We start from the raw sequence: 18,824 nt of genomic DNA, 5'->3' as shown, positions 1-18,824 counted from the left end.
TATGTACATAATAATTTTTTTTTTTTTGAAAATTTAGGGACTAATGTATCAAAAGTTGAGGAAATTAAACTAAAAAGAACAAAATTCATAATTTCGGGATCCACATAGGATTTAAACTCGATAATTGACTATTTGTTTGTATTTTCATCTAATTAATTTATTTCTTTAACGTGTAAAATGAAAAACTATCCCTTGTATAGAAAATGTTTACTTATCAATAAATCGTAAAGGATGAACACATCACAACAATTATTTAGTAGAGCAACTATGATTTAATGATTTGTTTACACTAAAGAAACATGTTGACAAAGTGGTGTGATGTTCGAGTAGTGAAAGGATATATGAATAAACGGTATCACACTTAAATAAGAGAAATTTTGAAACATTCTTCCATTTTAAGTCATTCAACTCAATGGTTGAAGCAGTGGATTTTATCAACAATAACAAAGACAATCAAAACATAACGTTGGCTAAACGCCCTTTTCAGTTTGCTGCCAATATTTATGCAATGCAAAATCACAAATTGAAGTTTTTAAAAGACTTTGTCCCTATTACACAAGACGCTGCATCAAGTGCATATCAGATTATGAGTTACTTTTTATTGGATGAGAGCCTGGCAGAGAGAACAAATCTCTTCCTATCCCCCGATAATCCAAATCAAATCCAAGATGTTTATTTGTACTTCCTCGCAGAGCTCAAGGAGTTCATGAAAGCTGAACCAGAATTGGATCCTAATTTATGTTCGGTTGTTTGCAAACACCTCTCTCGGAAGATTGTTAAATCAATCTTTATGCCAATTATCTATGGAAAAACTGTAATGAGCACATCAATCGATCTCATGGTACATTTCTCTCAACACCTTACGAAGGATATGCATGTACGATCAATAAAAACTTGATAGTTCTTTTCGAAGGCTCAATAGCAAGAATTCAAAAATTAAGTATGGATAACTTGAAACAATTCTATGTTAAAAGTCCTAAAATAGAAAAATATGGGAGCTGTCACATACCAAATTTTAGGTCTGGAGTGTACATAAGACAATACTATATGGAGAAAATCAAAATAGTGAGAAAATATCAAAGCCGTCAGATACCAAATTTTAGGTTTCGAGTGTGCATAAGACAATGCTATATCGAGAGATCAAAAATAATGAAAAAATATTGGGATTATATGGTTCTCGAGCGGTGGTGTTATGTTGAAGTAACATTTATTTAAAAATGAAAATTATTAAGATATAATATTTAGAGAATATATTATAATAATTAGTTACAGAATATATCTTAGATATTCGTGATCAGTTAATATTTTTTTCTTTTATGATTTGATGAGTAATATATTTTATTTTATTCTCAATATTTAGTTAGTTTATATTTTCCTTATTTTGAGGTATTAGTTGGTAGCTTGTATCCTATTTAAAACGTTGTGAATATCAATCAACATTGATCCTAATATTCTATTTCTCATTCTTAAAAAAAAAAAAAAAAAAAAAACTGAAAAAAATTTCCAATTTTGATAAAACAAAATTCAGCTGATATGGTTTTTTTTTTGTTTGAATTTTTTTTTTTTTTTTTTTTTTAAATTCTAAATTACTTCTAATTCTATTAAATTGGATCTAAAATAGCCATTTTGAGGAATAAATAATGTAAGCAATGAAAACACCATATTTTCAATAAAGGTTAAATTTTCTACCAAAGTAAGCTTTATATTATAAAAAAGAATTAATCTTTGAATGACTTTCCAATTATATTTTAAAAAATTAAATAAGCTTTAATGTATATTTCTTTAAAATCCCTTTTTTGTTGAAAAAAATATACAAAATTAATCCTTATTTTGTTAGGTAATTTTCAATTTTATCTTTAATTTTTTTAAATTATAAATTCTTAATTAAATTATTCCACACGAATTGGTAAAAAAAAAATAACAAAAAGTTAATGATACGGCATCTCCAAACGCATTATTTTTTTCATCAATAGATATGAATAGATTTATTAAAAAAAAAATTAATTAATTAGAAATATGAATTAAAAAATGAATTAATTAGAAAATTGTTAATACATTGAAATAAATTTAAAATTTTAAAAGTTAAAGAACAAATTTAAGGAGAAGTCTTGTATTATATGTTAGAAAATTAAATTTTTAAGCCCTTTCAATACCCATTTTATTTGTAATTTTGTATTTAAATATATGTTAGAAAATTGAATTTTTAAGCCCTCTTAATACCCATTTTATTTTAGTTGAAAATTTTAAAAATTTTGTTTTATCAAAAACCAAATAGTTATACATTTTTTATTATAATTTGTTCTTAATTAAAAGAAAAAAGAAAAATAGAAATCATGCACCTGATATTTTAAAAGATTTACCTATTTACTAGACATAAAATTTAAATTTATATTTCAGACTAATTAATTTTTAAAATTTAAATTTATAAGTCATAAATTAATTAATTCAAATTTATATTCCATTGACTAATTAATTTTCAAAATTCAAATTTATATTTTATAGACTAATTAATTTTCAAAATTTTCAAATATTTAGAAAATTATAGACTTAATCAGCAAAATAGACGTTTGAAAGCTCATAGACAGAAACAAACACAGAGTTTGAAAACTCAAACCAAATAGATAGAAACAAACAAATCGTTTGAAAGCTCAGACCAGATAGACAGAAACAAACAAAATGATAAACAAAAACAAACAAAAGTTGTAACCAAATAGACAGATAGGCAGAAACAAACAAAACGATAAACAAAAACAAACAAAACGTTTCAAAGCTCAGACCAAATAGACAGAAACGAAACGTAAAGCTCAGACCAAATAGACGGAAACAAAACGTAAAGCTTGGACCAAATAGACAGATAGACAGAAACAAACAAAACTTTTAAAAGCTCAGACCAAATAGACAGAAACAAAACGTAGACCAAAGATAGACAGAAACAAAAGCTCAGACCAAATAGACAGAAACAAAACGTAGACCAAAGATAGACAGAAACAAACAAAACTTTTAAAAGCTCAGACCAAATAGACAGAAACAAAACGTAGACCAAATAGATAGAAACAAAACGTAAAGCTCAGACCAGATAGACAGAAACAAACAAAGATTGACAAACAAAACGTTTGAAAGCTCAGACCAAATGCACAAAAACGAAACTTGAAAGCTCAGACCAAATAGACAGAAACCTAACAAAGCTCATACCAAATAGACAGAAACCTAAAAATTAAATTCACCCAAAATCTCGAGATTATCAACCTTAGAGTGTTACTCATATAAGAGGGAAAAAAGACCCAAAATCTCGAAATTATCAACCTTGGAGTGTTACTCATACATGAGAGAAAAAAAAAAAAAGTGCTTTGGAATATGTGGGTTGGCCTAAAAGGGCTGCAACCTATTGTTTTCCTTTTTTTTTACTTAAAAGCTCCACTTTTAGGAGCTAAGATATCAATCAAAAGCCTTTCTTTACATGACGACGACCCTCAAGAGGGTAAAAAAAAAAAAGGAGAAATTTTACCTCAGCTCAGAATAATTAAAAAAAAAAAAAATTACATTTTGGATTTTCCTAATGGATCTCGCTTTGTACAGAAGTAACCGTAAGTAATTAACTGTGTAAGTTTGGAACCGGTCCTAACCAATCTCTCATCAGGTTGCCAGTCAGTTTCAGGGAGCTTTCTCAACTGATCAATCAATCAACCACCTCAAGGAAGGAAGGAACAATAATAATCCAACAAAAATAACATCTATTTACAAGTTTCACCCTCTACTACTCTCTACCACTGCGAAAACCCGAGCGGGTTATTATCTGTGTAGCGACTCGAACCAACTGCACGAGCTCCTCCACTTCTTGGAAGCTGAAATCAATCACCTTTTTAACTGATTCAACAACATAGTCCACATGTTTTCCTTCGCTCCCACATGTCGTAGTAGCTGCCACAAACGCGTTTCGAGATTTTCTCGACGCCTCCATAGCTGAATTCATATCCCGCGCCTGCAACACGGAATGATCCCGATGCCATTTAGAACACAGCAGGATTAACACTAACTTCTGTTGTTTTAGGTAGAAATGGGAACACTTACAAAGTCGAGGACCCGAGCAAAACTCGCGCAGTTTGCAGCATTCCAGATGTGATTACCCGCACCTCGGGAACTGCCCTTGTCAAAAGTCGCCTTATCCATAGCTCCTTGATTACTTAAGTTATCGACATCGGATATCGAAGAAGACGGAGATTCGCCTAAGAAAGGATTCATTGAAAGAGCATCACATGAAGAGTTTCAATAAGCCAATGAAGTTCAACAAGAATGAATATCACTTTTTCCCATTACCTTGAACAATTGTACGGAACAACGAGTGCATCTCGAGGCGATCTCCATCGACACTTGAATGTCTATGGTAAACGATCCTCAAATAAGCTACTTCGATACATTTAAAAGCCAAAGCAGCTGCAGCCATTTCTTGGCGACATTCAAATTCAAGAGCACAGATCCTGAGAACGAGAGCACGTTTAAAGATTAAAATGAGGTACTAGTCATCAACACGAAACATAAACGAACAACAACCAAGAAACTCGTTGCAAAAAGGGTGTCTAAAAGTTTTGATGAAGAATGGAAATGGTTTGTTTTAAGCCACCACGGTGAACGGTCGAGCTGAAGTACGTGGCCCGATTCTCCATTTCAGGTACAAAACAATGTTTCGTTTACGAAACACTTATCTCCGGCTTTAAAAGTCGCCATGTGTGCTCGAGTGGCTCACGAGTTAGCATCATTTCAAATGGTTGTAAGAACAAAATCACCGTAAAACGAACACGAGCTATCAATTACTTGTAAGAGACTTTTACTTACTCGCACAATTCAGCTGTAATGCCATAGAATTGAATGGGAGAAACATCACCAGGCTTGCCACTCGTATTATCAAGTGTCTCTAGAAGGAATGCTCCATGAAGATACTTCAGAGCAGATTGAAAGTAAAGCTCATTACTTTCAAAAGTGAATCCAGAACTCTAAGAATACACAAGCAAACGAAGTGAGTAAGAATTCGATACGACCAGTTCGATTTAAACGACAACGTTCAAAGAGATTTGCAGACATGAACGAACCTTGAAGTGATCTGCATTGTCTCTGAGTTTTTTGGCTTCTTTCAATGTATTACAAGCAGTCTGATTCGAGAATTTCGTTCTGTCGAGATTTGAAGCATTAACATCTCTAGATCCTGGCAGATCGGGTTTTTGATATCCGTGGTTAAGTTCATTCTTTATTGTCTTCAACTCGACTGCATCACCACTTTTAGAAGCATCGGTAATAAGCTGATGAGAATCGCCTGCTCTAATAGAAACTCGTAAAGGATCACCACCGAGACGTGACGGTTCTTTGCATTCACCTCCAGAAGAGGAGCATTTTGATTTTCCATCCCTTGTTTCTACTGTTCTCGGACCACCTTTATTTCCCGCTTCGGAATCCCGACTTAGCTTTGTCTGAAGTTTAACTGCTTTATTTGATTGAAGTAAAGCACCCGATCTCTGGTCTTCGGCGTCGTGACCCTTGAGTTTTTGAGGGGCTTCCAGTCCTTCACCAGCAATATGTATGTTCTCTTTCTTGCGTTTCTTGTTGCTGGGCTTGCTCAACCTAGGATCCTTAACAGCATTAACATCAGCAGTAACGACATGGCGTCGAACGACAGAAGAAGCTTTGATTTTCTTGCTGTTTGTGTCGAGAGCAGTATCCTTAACCCCAATGTCAAACGCCGGTGTAACTTTACGAGAGTCGGTATGAATATTAGAGGTAATCTCCTCTTTTTCTCCTTGAAATTGATCGAGGCCAGATGTCCTCATCGGCAACGACGAAACTGATTCAGCAGGAGATACTTTCACGCCAAATTTGGCTTTAGTTAAATGAGATTGAGAAACATTTGAAGAGCTAGAGTTACCTGCCGCTGATACTTGTCGAGCAACTAAATTTCTCTTCAGTAACTCCTTACCGACTGACGTTTGTTTAGCAAAATTCTTCTTATTTTGCATTTTCGGCTCGTTATCCTTATCATGGCTGATTTCTTCGACACGATCAAACCTCTTTTTCTTCTTCGACCTTTCACAACTTTCTTCCTTCGAACGCACGGGTTCATGGAGTAGTGCACTGTTATGAGAATTTTGATCATCCTGCCAATCCTTCACTTTCCTTTTCTTTGTGATCTCAGCTGTTTCTCCACGTTTCTTCAATGAAATTTGCATTTTATTCTCAGTGTTCGATTTGTTGTGCTTCTTTAACATACCTTCCCCACCTTCCATATTTGTCAAGCCAGAATTCGAACTACAACCCAATTTTCCGAGCTCCATATTGAAGTCTTGATGACTGTCGACAGAGCGCACGCCTTCCGGTCTCTTGTTCTTCCTTTTCAATACGTCGCAATTAGCTGCAGCAGTAGACGAAGAACAAGGATCAGAAGAAGATCCAATCTACTAGAAAAGATCGAAAATTTAACTTTTCATGAACAACTCACCTTTTTCGGTCGATTTTTCTTTTAGTTTACCTCGGTTCTTTCCCTCTACCGAGTTGTGCAGGTCACTAGAAGATCGATCCGTTGAATTTTTCAACTGATTTGGAACGTTACTTGAGCCATAAAGACTTCGTTTTTTCCTCGACTCCAGCAGCGGATCTTTCAAAGAACTCTTTGGAAGAGTAGGGCCATTTCTGCTAACTGGATTTTGTATTTCTTTCCTTTTTCCCTCATTTGAAGTATCACCTGCTATTAGTCCATTGCCATGGCCCTGCAAAGCATTTCCACTCTCAGGCAATGGTAGCTGGTACAAAGCATAAAGCTTTTCCGTCGTCTCCTGCTCACTAATGTCACACCGGTTCATCCCGGGCCTGCATAATTACAATAGAAAATGAATTGGTAGTATAACACGTGCGGAACTCTCAAATATGAAAATCATGGAATTAGAAGACATCGATGAGACAATGATTAAAGTTTTAAACACGGAATCGGCATTGACTTAAGTTATTCAAAGAGAAACAAACTTACAGCCAATTGAGCATGCTACATAACCATTTATCAGGAAGTTGATCGGGTTTTGTCCCGAAGGGCAGAAGGCGCCATTTCTGACAAATGTCACAGCACACCCATTCATCCACAGGAGCCACCCCTGCTGCTGGTTCGACCACCTTCAAGGATTTAGACGATTTGATTCCACTGTCATATAGGCCGTCGAGCCTCCGTATGTCACCGGAGGCCCTTTCAATTACATCCTTACTTTTACGGTTTTCATCTAACCCCGTGCGGTTAAAAGAATCCCCATTGTTTGTTCCTACTTTCTCATTGCTGTGTAGTTTTAACCTGTGCTTTCTATTTTCAGATTCTGGAGTGTCAGAATCAGTGTCCTTTCTACCTTTGAATGCTTCACTTCTATTCTTGAAGCCTTCCTCAAATGAACCAGCTATTTTCCCACCAGCAGTCTGTATAACTTTCAAATTCTTCTCGCCAACAATTCCGGGCTTTTCTTTCTTAATCGATGCTTTGTCTTTGTCCGTTTCATGTAGCGTAGGTTTACGAGAAAGCTTCTTCTTTTGTGGGTCTAAGTACGCATTGGACTTAGTAACCTCGGAACCGGGTTTGCATTGCAACTCATTAGAGAGTAAATCCTTGCTTACAAAAGCCTCGTTTTCTGATTTTCCATTTACGAGAGTTAGAGTCGTCTTCTCCTCGCAACGAGAAGCATAAACTTCATTCTTAGGATTGACCTGCCGTTCTTTATGCCCCGTCTCCTTTTTCTTCTTCTTAACCAATGTACTGTCGTTTTGCTTTAAAATTGTCCCACTGGCAAGCTTGGCCAAACCATCTTTTTTATCCTCAAGGGAAAGCACGGGTTTGGTTTCTCGTATTGGTTTTTCCTTTCTCGACAGCCCGAGTAGGCTATCATGAAGAGGTGATATCAATGCTCCATGAGGCACTGGGAAAGAAGTCATTGCCTGTTCAAAGGAGATAGAGAGAGCGAGCGAGCGGTAAGCCTATGGATGCAGTTTGAACTGAAAAATTAGAAAATCAGAAGAACCGTCACCTGAATTATCTTAGTCGGAGACTCGTCTGGTGAACTTTGAGAAATGGGCAGCATCCCTTCACTAACGTCGGAGCTGTTTTCCGATGATGACAATGGAGAGTCATCGAGTCCAAGGCCACTGTATATCGCTGCATTTTTCAATGCAGTGCTGTCGGAACCAACTTTGAGTCGAAATTTAAGCGATCTGTTGCTCATTGGACTGCCTAATCTGCCCGTGGCTTCCTCTTTCGAGGGGTAGCTATTAGTAACTCTAGTAGCAGGTAAGCACGAATCTACCCTCCCAGAAGTTGCCCTTTTATTGTGAGAGGAAATAGCATTGCAAACAATAGCTTCCGACCTCTTCGGCGGCGGAGCTTTTGGATTCTGTGAAGAACCATGCACGTACACAGCCATACAACGATTAGTTACATCATTCATTATATTTTTTCACACACAACGGCGAAAATAACTGGAACAGCACTCATATACCTCCAAGGGCACATTAGCTGGAGTTGGTGCTGCTGCATTGCAGTCGCTTTGTTGATTTATATTGTGTGGCAAAATGGATGGAGCACGTTCGTACGTAGGCAAAAATGAGCCATAACCACCATACTTTGCACCTAATAACAAATTGAAAACGATCTATCGTTATTTGAAAACCTCGGTTTGTGTCAACCTGACAGTTTGTGGTGTATGAATATGAAAACATGGCAACTCACCTAACTTTTCGGCTGAAACTCCACCTTCGAAGTCCTTTTGGAAATGACCAAGAAAACGCTCGATCTTCTCATCCTAGAAATATAATAATGGGATGTCTAGTTAGTTCACATGAGCAGTAAACAAACAAACAAACACAATTTAACTTCTTTTTCTAAGCAACAAACACAATAAAAGTGCCAAAGTTCTTCCATTTAGGGATTATTTTCAAGCAAACAAAACTCATAATGTCATACAATTTCGAGTTCCATTTCATTTCATTTCAAAGTTCCATTGTTTTCCATAAGTTCACTTTACTTTGTTCCTCATGTTCTCTACATCAATCGAACTCAAACATAACGACAACATTTTAAACGACTATGGAGACTTACACCTCCTTTAAATCACAAGAAACTCACACCCTTAAGCAAACACGCTAAGACTTAAAGTCCCTACGCCTCGACGAGAAGAATGATATCAATTCATCTCGTTCTTCAAAACGCAAAAGTTCGAGTCGTGACAATATGAACTATTACTAAAGTATTGAACACAAAAATCTATCTTAGAACTTCTGTTCAAGTGGCAATTATGTTTCAATTCATTCAATTATGTTTAGCAATACTTAATGAGTTTAGTTAAATATTTTAACCCTCAACCAATAAGCCAAAAATATTAAAATTTTGGGAGAAAACAAAAACTCCCCATGAACTTTGAAGTAATTTAGTTTACATTGATTTTTGTCACAATCCGGCAATGAATTTTTGAAGAAAAATGGGCTTACAATGTAAGAGAGAGCAATATCAGGGTCAATATCACCGCCATTTTCCTTGTGATAGCAAGAAGCTTCGCCTTCTTCCATGTCAATGCAATCCCCAATAATCATCGGCTCCACAGAGCCCACCATTAAATGTGAACCCAAAACCCTAGTTCCAATAATCATCTTCCCTAAAATCCAGTATCATTCTAATAAGAACCAAGAACAATAAAACACAGATTTAGCGAACCACTTCTCTCGCACCAAAAACAGAACAGAAACCCTTCTTCAGAGAAGCAGAATCCATACCGAATCCTCTTGAACAGGACGATCGCCCAAGGCCATCGTACTGTCGATGATGTTCGAGTAATCTTCAAAAACCCCGAAGAAATTGAAGCCAAAAAGGTTCGATCGGGCTTTTGAAGGAAGCTCGAACTAATTTCCCGCTTCTGAAACGAAAAATCGATGATCGTAGGAACGAACAAGCACTGGGGTTTGGATTTGCCGGGGTTTAATCCTAGATTTTCAAGTTCTTATATTATTCTGATTCCCTTCTGGGTTCCTAAATCAAAATTTTTCCGTCGGCCGTCTGATGAACATGTTATTTCCGCCGAAAATTTCTCCGCCCTTTCTCTCTCTCCCTCTCTCTCTCCGAGTGTGGGCTTAATTCTGCTGCTACTCGGAGACGACGAGTGGCCTATTACCGCGTGGCATTGTTATTTCTTTCATTAATAATTTTATTTCTTATAATTTCCAAAAATATATTCTTTTAATGGTAATTTGGTACAATAAATTTAGGGTTTTATTTTAACCCTAATTTTTTTTTTTTTTTAAATATTATGGGGCTGTATCAATTTTTCCTTTCATTTTTTAATTTTATTAAATTATACTATAAATTTAAATAATTCTTTCCATTTTTGCCTCAATTTTTTTAAATTTATTCACTAATTTAAAACAAAGTTCATAAACCCAATTTAAATGTCAAAATTCATAAATTTCAAAAAAAAAATCATTTTTCTCTAAAAATTTTATGAATAAATTTGAGTTTTTATAAATTATGTTCGACATTATATTATATTTTTATTTATGAAATACTTTCGTAATATTGTTGCTCTAATGAATTTAAGTAAAAGTACTCGTTTTGATATATATATTTATTGTATTTAAAATTATTCTTAAATTTAATTATTGATTTTGAAAAACGGTTAAAGTTTACTGGATTCAGTGTCGTCATTCTACGGTAACGTAGAATCAATCTATAGATAGATTGAACGATCATCTAATTTAGGTATGTAATTGATTGAGATCGTTCGGTTTTAAAATCGTGTAGTAATTAGTTTTGTCGTTTATACAAATACGTTAGAGTATTGAATCAATCGGAAATGATATATTGGTTGATGAAACGTGTCCACTCATGTTTTCAGTAACCATAAATAACGACCAATTTAATAGACGTTGACAATGAGTGAAAACGTCCGTTTTTTTTTAACTAATAACTAAACCAAATCACTCTCAAAACTTCAATTATCACATTATAACGTCTCTTTCCTATTTGACTTTGACAGTAAAATTCAAAGACGTGCATGTTACATGTTAAATTTTTATCACGCGTCTTAGTTTGATTCGAGACTCCGTTACCCTAACATTCTCCTGTATCCCGTACTACATGACCATACCTAAAGACGCTTTTTCATTCGAACATGGTATCGGTTTATTCATACACCTCTCTCTTACTTGAGTATTACAAGAGGTTATGCGATACATAAAATGTCGTTGTGTATCAGCTCAAGCCCAAACCCCCCACTAATATTTCTTGCTCGCTTTAGCTTGTTAGATATCACCGCCAGCGTTTTAAAACATGTATGCTAGGGAGAGGTTTCCACACCCTTATAAGAAATGCTTCGTTCCACTCTCCAACCGATGTAGGATTTCACACGTTGTCCTTATTATAACTAGCATCGTGTTTTAGGGATCGAGTTACTTGTCTATTATAACTGGTACGATGAATCAAATCTATACGTAACACGATTTAATCTTACCTAGAACATTGTGTTACAGGGGTTTGAGCGATGTCACTATCACGTGTCTTGAGAAAGATGTCACGACATGGGGACACAAATTGTTTCGGTTAAAAAAAATGTTTTAGTCCCGAGTTTTTTTTTTTTTTTTTGGTAAAATCGACAATTTATCCCTTAAATTTTAATTTATATCAATTTATTCTTAATATTTTAGCTTTATTTAATAGGAAGAATATTCTTTAATTAAGAAAATGTCTCAAATAATTATAAAAACATAATTTTCTTTAATTATTAACAAAAAATTGACAGCGAAACCCGTTACCTTTCACCGGTTTAGGCCGTCGACACGCGGTAAATCATGCTTTCGAACTTTTTAAAAAATAAATAAATAAATATTTAATTAAAATTATTATTGTTTTTAAATATAGTTTATTTATATTATTATTTCTCCCTCTCTACATCTCTATCAAACCCGCTTCTCTGTTCTAGGGTTCGAAGTTAGATTCCGATCATATCGCTTCTCCATTTCGATTCTCTCACCCACTCTCTATATTGTCTTCATCTAAATTTTTCTGTTTTTTCTTTGGGTTTTAAAAATTTCTGATTGGATTTAGGGTTACGAATTTTTGTTTTCCAGTTCGCATTTGCATGCGGTTCAAATTCGAAGGTGTTTTGCTTCATATTTTGGTGGGTTCTTGCTCCAGTTAATCTAGGGCTAGTTTTTTTTCTTCTTGTTGTGTACAATTCCGCTCTTCTACGCAGGCAATGGCAGCTAGAACTTGTGATTTTTGATTGCCGAAGTCTGTTGTAGAATAATCTGGTTTATTCGGTTCCTTTTTACTTTTGTCTTCCACGCTTGACGAATTTCTTTTGAGTTGAGTCTAGCTCGGTCGTTTTGAGGATGAACAAGTTATGAGATGTCAGATTTGTAGATTTCCATATTGTAGCGTAATTTGCTCGAATTGATTTTACAGTGTATTGTGGTTTAAATTCATGGGACGCGGTAGAAGTTTCATTGCCTGAAGACTACATTTGGGGAATTCTCTCATCGATTGAGCGGCGGATGTTTGCTTCCAGTATGGATACTGTGCGGGACACAGCTAGAAATGCAGGAACGTTGTTAATCCCAATGCGGTTTGTCTGGCCGTATGGGGGAAGAAGTGTATTTCTCAGCGGTTCTTTTACCAGGTGATGTTCGGGACTTCATGGTCTTTTGTACTTTCGGTACTTTCCTGCACGTGCTATGGTTGCGGAACGCATCAACTACGTTTGAATTTTCTATTTCAACAACATGCATGTATGAATTATGCTGTAAACGATTTTAGTAAACTTTAATTGTATTTTTGATGAAGGTGGTCGGAGCTTCTTCCTATGACGCCTATGGAGGGCTGTCCTACTGTTTTTCAGGCTATTTACAGCTTAACCCCTGGATATCACCAGGTCAGATTGTGGTGGTTGAATGTAACATTTTAAATTGTTCATGTCATTTTTAGCTGGATTCTGCGTAATTTTGCTATAATCTTAGATGTTAATCTACTAAGCATCGAATATTAGTTGTTCTGCTTGGGTGAAGCTGGTGTTTCTCGAGGAAACTTGGCTTCCTGAAAGAATTAGATTAAGCTGAATTACAGTTATTTTGGCTTCTCTGACAATCTTATGTAAATGGCGGAAGTAGATCAAGGTCAGAATGTGAAGGAAGGAACTATAATAAGCTGCACTGTGCATGTGTTTTTCAAAAACGATTTTTTCCATTCGTTGTTTCTCGTTATACTACGTAATATTATCCATCTTTTTATCCATATTCATCTCATATGCACAGCTATTATTGATTGCGATGCCATTTTTCTTATTATTTCCAATTTGCTTTACTATGTACTCCAACAATGAGAAATTGTTTGCTGAGCCATTGATTTTTTAAAGAAATTTATGTAGTTTTGTTATACTAATGTGCGCACAAGGGTTCTCTTGCATGCAGTATAAATTTTTTGTTGATGGAGAATGGCGGCACGATGAGCAGCAGACTTGTATTTCTGGTGAATATGGGGTTGTAAACACTGTTCTCTTGGCTACAGAGCCTAGTTATGCTGCTCCACTTGCCAATCCAGAGATGGCCCCTGGATCTAGCATGGATGTGGATAATGATGCCTTCCGTCGCTTGGTTAGAATAATTTATACATTATTGCTCGTTTCATTGTATTCTTTATGCCATAGAGTAAAGGAAGTCGAGAATTGTGGTTTTTATTTAACTGTTTGATCTATGGTTTTAATCAATTGATGAAAATGCACAATTACTATTTCCGGCTCGAGCCTTTTATTTCCAGCTAGCGATTTATTTTCCTTTTATTGCACTCTAGGATAGTAGTAGTTTCTATATGAGTTATTTCTCTGCCGTACTTACGGATTAGGTTATTGATGAATCTTACTTTTATCTACTGGGATTTCTGTTACACTCTCACTGTTCCTTGTATCAGCTAATTGAAATTCTTGTTATCATCCAGGTCCGAATAAATGATGGACGATTGTCAGAGGCTGTGCATAGTATATCAGAGGCTGATCTGCAGTGCTCCCGTCACCGCATATCTGCATTCTTGTCCACACATACTGTTTACGAGTTGCTCCCGGAGTCGGGCAAGGTTTGGATTCTCTATCTTCTAAACTTTTGTTTGATAACATTTTTTTGATTTGTTTTATCCTTTAATGAGAGTACAATTATGTTACAGGTTGTTGCTTTGGACATTGACTTACCTGTGAAGCAAGCTTTTCATATATTGCATGAGCAGGCATGTCTTTTTTCTCCTTCCCTCACGTCCCCTCCGTTTGGCTAGTCGAGAACTCATACAACTGTTAATATCTGTGCTTGAAGGATAAAATAAAATCTTTCCCTTTTTGGCCTTTCTGTGGTATTTTATCCTTTCTGCTTTTTGGAGACCTAAAAAATACATTTCATTATGATCCATAGGTTGAGTTGGAAAAAGTGCTTTAGAAATTCCCATGTTGAAATTTGGTTGGGAGGGATGGTTGCATGTTCTTTGATTTGATCTTTTAAGTAACAAGTTATATGTTAGAAGTTAGTCTATGTTTGTACAGATCTCTTGAACATTTCTTGTTATCTTTTTTATCACCTATTGATTTATGGTTTGGTGCTCAAGAGATCTGGATTTATACCTTGTCTTTATTAACTCTTTACAGGGTATCCCAACAGCTCCTCTTTGGGATTTCAGCAAGGGGCAATTTGTTGGAGTTCTCAGTGCTTCAGATTTTATTTTGATATTAAAAGAAGTATGTGTAGAAGCCATTTTCTCCTTGCATTTTTATCTCTCTCCCTAATTGGCGTTCAAATTGCTTATGATATATTTGAATCTTTGTTTTGAAGATTTTCTGAAAATTCTCGAGTTATCAGCATGAACATTTCACTGACAGGATTTATTGTTTTGATTTATTTTGTTTGGGCATCATAGACATGCTTACGGAATTGTTGATCTTTCTCTTTTGTACTTCTTCATTTTCTTTTCAAATATGCTAATTTAAATTCAAATAGTAGCTTGGGAAGCGTGGCTCAAACCTGACAGAGGAGGAGCTTGAAACACATACTATATCTGCTTGGAAAGAGGGCAAAGCATATTTGAATGGTCGAGTGGATGGGCAAGGAAGATTCTTGTCAAGACAGTTCATTCACGTGAGTGTAATATGTGGCACCTTTGAATCTTTGCATGTAGTCTTTTTGGAATCAATTGATGCTACTGTGACCTAACTCTTCCAGAATTTTGATTGATAGTAATAACCGAAGAAAAACCAATTGTTACTTTCTTATATCTCCATCATAACTTTTCCAAATTCTTCACTTGGGTTACCAATTAACAAATTCTTTAAATATGTAACTCATTCCTTAGATGAAATGTGATATCGTGACCTTGTCATTTATACTCTTATATCAAAGGTTTTGACTTTCTTTTGGACAGAGCACAGAACTTTTGAACCACAATTACATAGATTTCTAGGAAGTTCCTAATTTTAGATATCAGAGAGTTGAACTGCTTTAGCGTCGTGTTTAAGTGGCCTGATTTCCTGAATTTTAGTCAAAGCATTTTCGTACTTTGAATTATTAATTTAAGCTGAAAATTCCGTTAGCTAATGTCATAGTCCATATGCACCTCCGATGTATGATTAAAGGTGAAATTGCACTGTTTACTCTGATGTAATCTCCCTTTAAGTTGTTTTCTGAAATTGTTTTTTATTTAAAATTTTGAGAGGGTCTTTGCACGAACCTGTCAGAAGGTTGTGTTAACATTGTTGTTATTGTTGCTCATGTAGGCTGAACCGTTTGATAATTTGAAAGATGTTGCTTTAAAGATCTTGCAAAATCAGGTGGCTACAGTTCCCATAATTCATTCATCTGCAGAAGATGGATCGTTTCCTCAATTGTTGCATCTTTCTTCACTTTCTGGAATACTAAAATGTAAGTGTTTTCCAAATTTCTTATTTTAAAACGGAGCTTCCCCTGATATTAAGTAGTGGGTGTTAGTTTCCAGGTATCTGCAGGTACTTTAGGCATTGTTCCAGCCTGTTGCCTGTGCTCCAACTGCCAATTTTTGCAATTCCAGTTGGAACATGGGTCCCAAAAATTGGAGAATCGAATAGAAGACCATTAGCTATGTTGAGACCTAGTGCTTCCCTTAGCTCAGCGTTAAACTTACTGATTCAAGGTTTGCACTCCAACTTCCAGTAGGATGGTTTTACTTTAGTGGTTATATTAAGATCGGTAGCCTTTCCTTATAAGAAGAGGGACTACTTTTGTGGATAACTAAATGAATCTTAGTAAAGTTTCTTCCAGATCTGGTCTTCTTTTTGGCCATCCAACACTCCCATGACCCATCTAGTGCTGCAAAATGATGAAGTCCAAATTATGAAGGGGATAAAGTTATGTAATTGTTTTAGATTACAAACTTAGATGGCAAATGGAGAGATTATAACTTTACAATATCCTGCTAGTTTGATTAAGTTTGCGTGCGCTCTTTTATGTCTGTTACATTGGCATCTTTCACGTACTCATGGACCATATTTGTTTTTGTAGATAGGTGTGCTTTCTTCCCCGGAATGACCTGATAAGTGTGGAGTAGATCACATATTGCCTCTAATAGTAGGTTTATGTGGATATACTGATCACATATAGTCTCTAATAGTAGGTTTATGTGGATATACTAACTTCAAAAAAGTGGTGTTCATTGTAAAAATGATTTTCATAAGAAGGGTAGGAGAGCTTCTACTCAGGCTAAGGAAGTTACTCTTAAGTGTTCCATTTTGGCATAAAGAGTAGTTAAACTGAAGTTGCAGAAAGATCTGGACAATCTCACACCGAGTTATACCTATTAAAATCATATATCTTGGAAAACAGCCCCCACCCACCCACCGTACAAACACAAAAGTTCTGTTGTTTCTCTTTCTAATTTTAATTTGATCTTTCGTTTGGGATGTTGCTTTAACAATGGTGTGTCAATGGCTTTTGGAGGGCTTCTTTTGTTGTATTTGGCGAGGATGTGTCATTATTTAAGATCGTTTATTGACACTATGAAAGGAAATAGGTTGTCTCTGTTTTGGTTTTTTATCAATTCCATTTGACATAGCATTCTGCTACTTGCAGCTCAAGTTAGTTCGATACCCATAGTTGACGACAACGATTCATTGCTGGATGTATATTGCCGAAGGTTATTTCCTGCAACATCTTTCGATATATTTAATATTTCGGTTTGTTGGAATGAAACTGTATGTCTATGATATCGTTTATATATATTTTTTTACAGTGATATAACAGCTCTTGCAAAGGACAGAGCTTATACACACATTAATCTTGATGAAATGACCATTCATCAGGTAACTTGCTTCCCCATCCCCTTTCACCACATTTCGAATGCATGTTATCAGTTGAGGACATTTTTTTAATTCTTTTGATCCTCTTTCAGTAGCTGTAGGGATTTATCTCAGGTTTCTTTTCTCGTATTTTGTTCTTATTTCCTTTTTGTATAAATATTTTTATTGTGTTTTTAATGAGAAATGGAACTTTCATGGAGAAACATATACAAAAGAGCTCAGCCAAACTAGCTTGGATCTAAAGCTTATAACATGTGTCAATAGCCGTTTCTTATTTAATCATTATTTTGTTTTTTGTAAAAGAAGTTTTGGGGCGGTGTCGGGATTCTTCCCTTTCTACTACTCAATGGAACGAAACCTATAACATTCTGAAAAATATCAAAAGGTTGATTTCAAGCTAATTATTGTTATGGAAAAAAGGTCTAGTTATTCTTAAATTGCCCGCTCGTGTTAATGCAATCGATCTCTAACCCAGATCATCTCCTGTTATTTACAATCCGATGTGAAATGAAATGATGGTAACTTGTTAGTATTGCTATTAAATCAATAATCTGATTTTTTTCCATTGCTCTTGTATCTGATTCCTTTCAGGCATTGCAACTTGGACAAGATTCTTTCTCTCTTTACGAGCCACGAAGTCAACGATGTCAGATGTGTTTGCGATCCGACTCGTTGCATAAAGTAATGGATCGTTTGGCAAATCCAGGTAGATAGATAACTGTCTGTCTCTTGTTCATTCTTCTTCTATTACATGGGGGCCTTGATCGAACTTTGAAGAAGCAAACCCCATTCCTTAATTACGAACTTTCAGGTGTTCGACGGCTTGTAATCGTGGAAGCTGGCAGCAAACGAGTAGAAGGGATTATTTCGCTAAGCGACGTTTTCAAGTTCTTGCTTGGTTAGTCAAAAAAGCATTGAGGATAAAGAACGAAGGACGATCCCGAGGGGGGGTTTGTGCAAAAGAGATGATGTGTAGAGGAGGATTGTACACTATCCATCTGCATAGTTGTTAGTGACGGGGAAGGACTTTGTCTTCTTCATTTGGTTGGGTTTAGCCTCTCACTTCCATCGCCTGGCTTTTGAAGGAATTTTAGGGTGGAGTGGAGAAAAAAGAGAGGGCCACAGTACAAAAATGAAAAAAGAAAAAAGAAAAAAAAAGGTACAATTGGGAGGGAGGACTTGAATAGCGTTCAAATTTCTCAACTCCCCCTTTTCCATTTATTATTATTTATCAGTTTATTATGAAGGCCTTGCCTTGATTGCTACTAATGTAGATTATCAGGATTGTTATCAAGCTCTGTTCTTTCCTTACCTGAAGAGAAGAAAGAAAAAAAAAAAGAAAAAGAAGGCTTTGTGCAGTGGGAAATTGTGAATCCAATTGGGGGAGGGGATTTGGAAAATTATTAATTCTGTGCTTTTTTGTTATTAGCATGTTATTGACTTTTATATTCTTTTTTTTGTTTTTTGTTTTTT

The 18,824-nt window shown here is 35.6% G+C and overlaps 2 protein-coding genes across 8 annotated transcripts; one reads left to right on the top strand and one right to left on the bottom strand.

Moving 5' to 3' along the window:
• Window positions 1-3,343: 3,343 nt before the first annotated feature.
• Window positions 3,344-10,152, bottom strand: LOC111806816. Of its 4 annotated transcripts, none has more exons than XM_023692298.1 (12): window positions 9,496-10,152; window positions 8,738-8,810; window positions 8,508-8,638; window positions 8,040-8,402; window positions 7,007-7,950; window positions 6,482-6,849; window positions 5,912-6,394; window positions 5,085-5,830; window positions 4,831-4,988; window positions 4,315-4,475; window positions 4,069-4,223; window positions 3,344-3,979 (listed from the first exon to the last, which is right to left on the bottom strand). In XM_023692298.1, the coding sequence occupies exons 1-12, from the start codon at window positions 9,652-9,654 to the stop codon at window positions 3,755-3,757; spliced, it is 3,966 nt and encodes a 1,321-aa protein (XP_023548066.1). In that variant the 5' UTR covers window positions 9,655-10,152; the 3' UTR covers window positions 3,344-3,754. The 4 variants fall into 4 exon arrangements, with proteins under 4 accessions (XP_023548066.1, XP_023548064.1, XP_023548065.1 ...); XM_023692296.1 differs by having other exon boundaries at window positions 5,085-6,394; window positions 9,496-9,677; window positions 9,778-10,152; XM_023692297.1 differs by having other exon boundaries at window positions 5,085-6,394; window positions 9,496-9,659; window positions 9,778-10,152.
• Window positions 10,153-11,928: 1,776 nt separating this feature from the next.
• LOC111806933 (sucrose nonfermenting 4-like protein) lies at window positions 11,929-18,799 on the top strand. 4 transcript variants are annotated; one of them, XM_023692470.1, is made up of 15 exons: window positions 11,946-11,983; window positions 12,124-12,173; window positions 12,461-12,674; window positions 12,839-12,926; window positions 13,462-13,644; window positions 13,985-14,119; window positions 14,207-14,266; window positions 14,676-14,765; window positions 15,028-15,162; window positions 15,798-15,942; window positions 16,016-16,189; window positions 17,125-17,188; window positions 17,285-17,354; window positions 17,943-18,057; window positions 18,163-18,799. In XM_023692470.1, the coding sequence occupies exons 3-15, from the start codon at window positions 12,550-12,552 to the stop codon at window positions 18,252-18,254; spliced, it is 1,476 nt and encodes a 491-aa protein (XP_023548238.1). In that variant the 5' UTR covers window positions 11,946-11,983; window positions 12,124-12,173; window positions 12,461-12,549; the 3' UTR covers window positions 18,255-18,799. The 4 variants fall into 4 exon arrangements, with proteins under 4 accessions (XP_023548240.1, XP_023548239.1, XP_023548237.1 ...); XM_023692469.1 differs by having other exon boundaries at window positions 11,931-12,173; XM_023692471.1 differs by lacking the exon at window positions 16,016-16,189 and having other exon boundaries at window positions 11,930-12,173.
• Window positions 18,800-18,824: the final 25 nt, after the last annotated feature.

Source organism: Cucurbita pepo, chromosome LG12 (genome assembly GCF_002806865.2).
Source record: "Cucurbita pepo subsp. pepo cultivar mu-cu-16 chromosome LG12, ASM280686v2, whole genome shotgun sequence".
NCBI classification, from domain to species: domain Eukaryota; kingdom Viridiplantae; phylum Streptophyta; class Magnoliopsida; order Cucurbitales; family Cucurbitaceae; genus Cucurbita; species Cucurbita pepo.
This window is presented reverse-complemented; position numbering and strand designations above follow the sequence as displayed.

What these genes read in the sequence shown, in the direction of transcription:
- LOC111806933 (XM_023692469.1), top strand. Translation starts at nt 12,550, where the DNA reads ATGTTTGCTTCCAGTATGGATACTGTGCGGGACACAGCTAGAAATGCA. An exon ending in TTCATATATTGCATGAGCAG is followed by an intron (nt 14,267 to 14,675) that starts GCATGTCTTTTT and finishes AACTCTTTACAG; the next exon opens with GGTATCCCAACAGCTCCTCT. An exon ending in ATGAAATGACCATTCATCAG is followed by an intron (nt 17,355 to 17,942) that starts GTAACTTGCTTC and finishes GATTCCTTTCAG; the next exon opens with GCATTGCAACTTGGACAAGA.
- LOC111806816 (XM_023692295.1), bottom strand. Translation starts at nt 9,654, where the DNA reads ATGATTATTGGAACTAGGGTTTTGGGTTCACATTTAATGGTGGGCTCT. An exon ending in AGTTTCAGCCGAAAAGTTAG is followed by an intron (nt 8,639 to 8,737) that starts GTGAGTTGCCAT and finishes ATTTGTTATTAG; the next exon opens with GTGCAAAGTATGGTGGTTAT. An exon ending in CTCCGACTAAGATAATTCAG is followed by an intron (nt 7,951 to 8,039) that starts GTGACGGTTCTT and finishes TCCTTTGAACAG; the next exon opens with GCAATGACTTCTTTCCCAGT.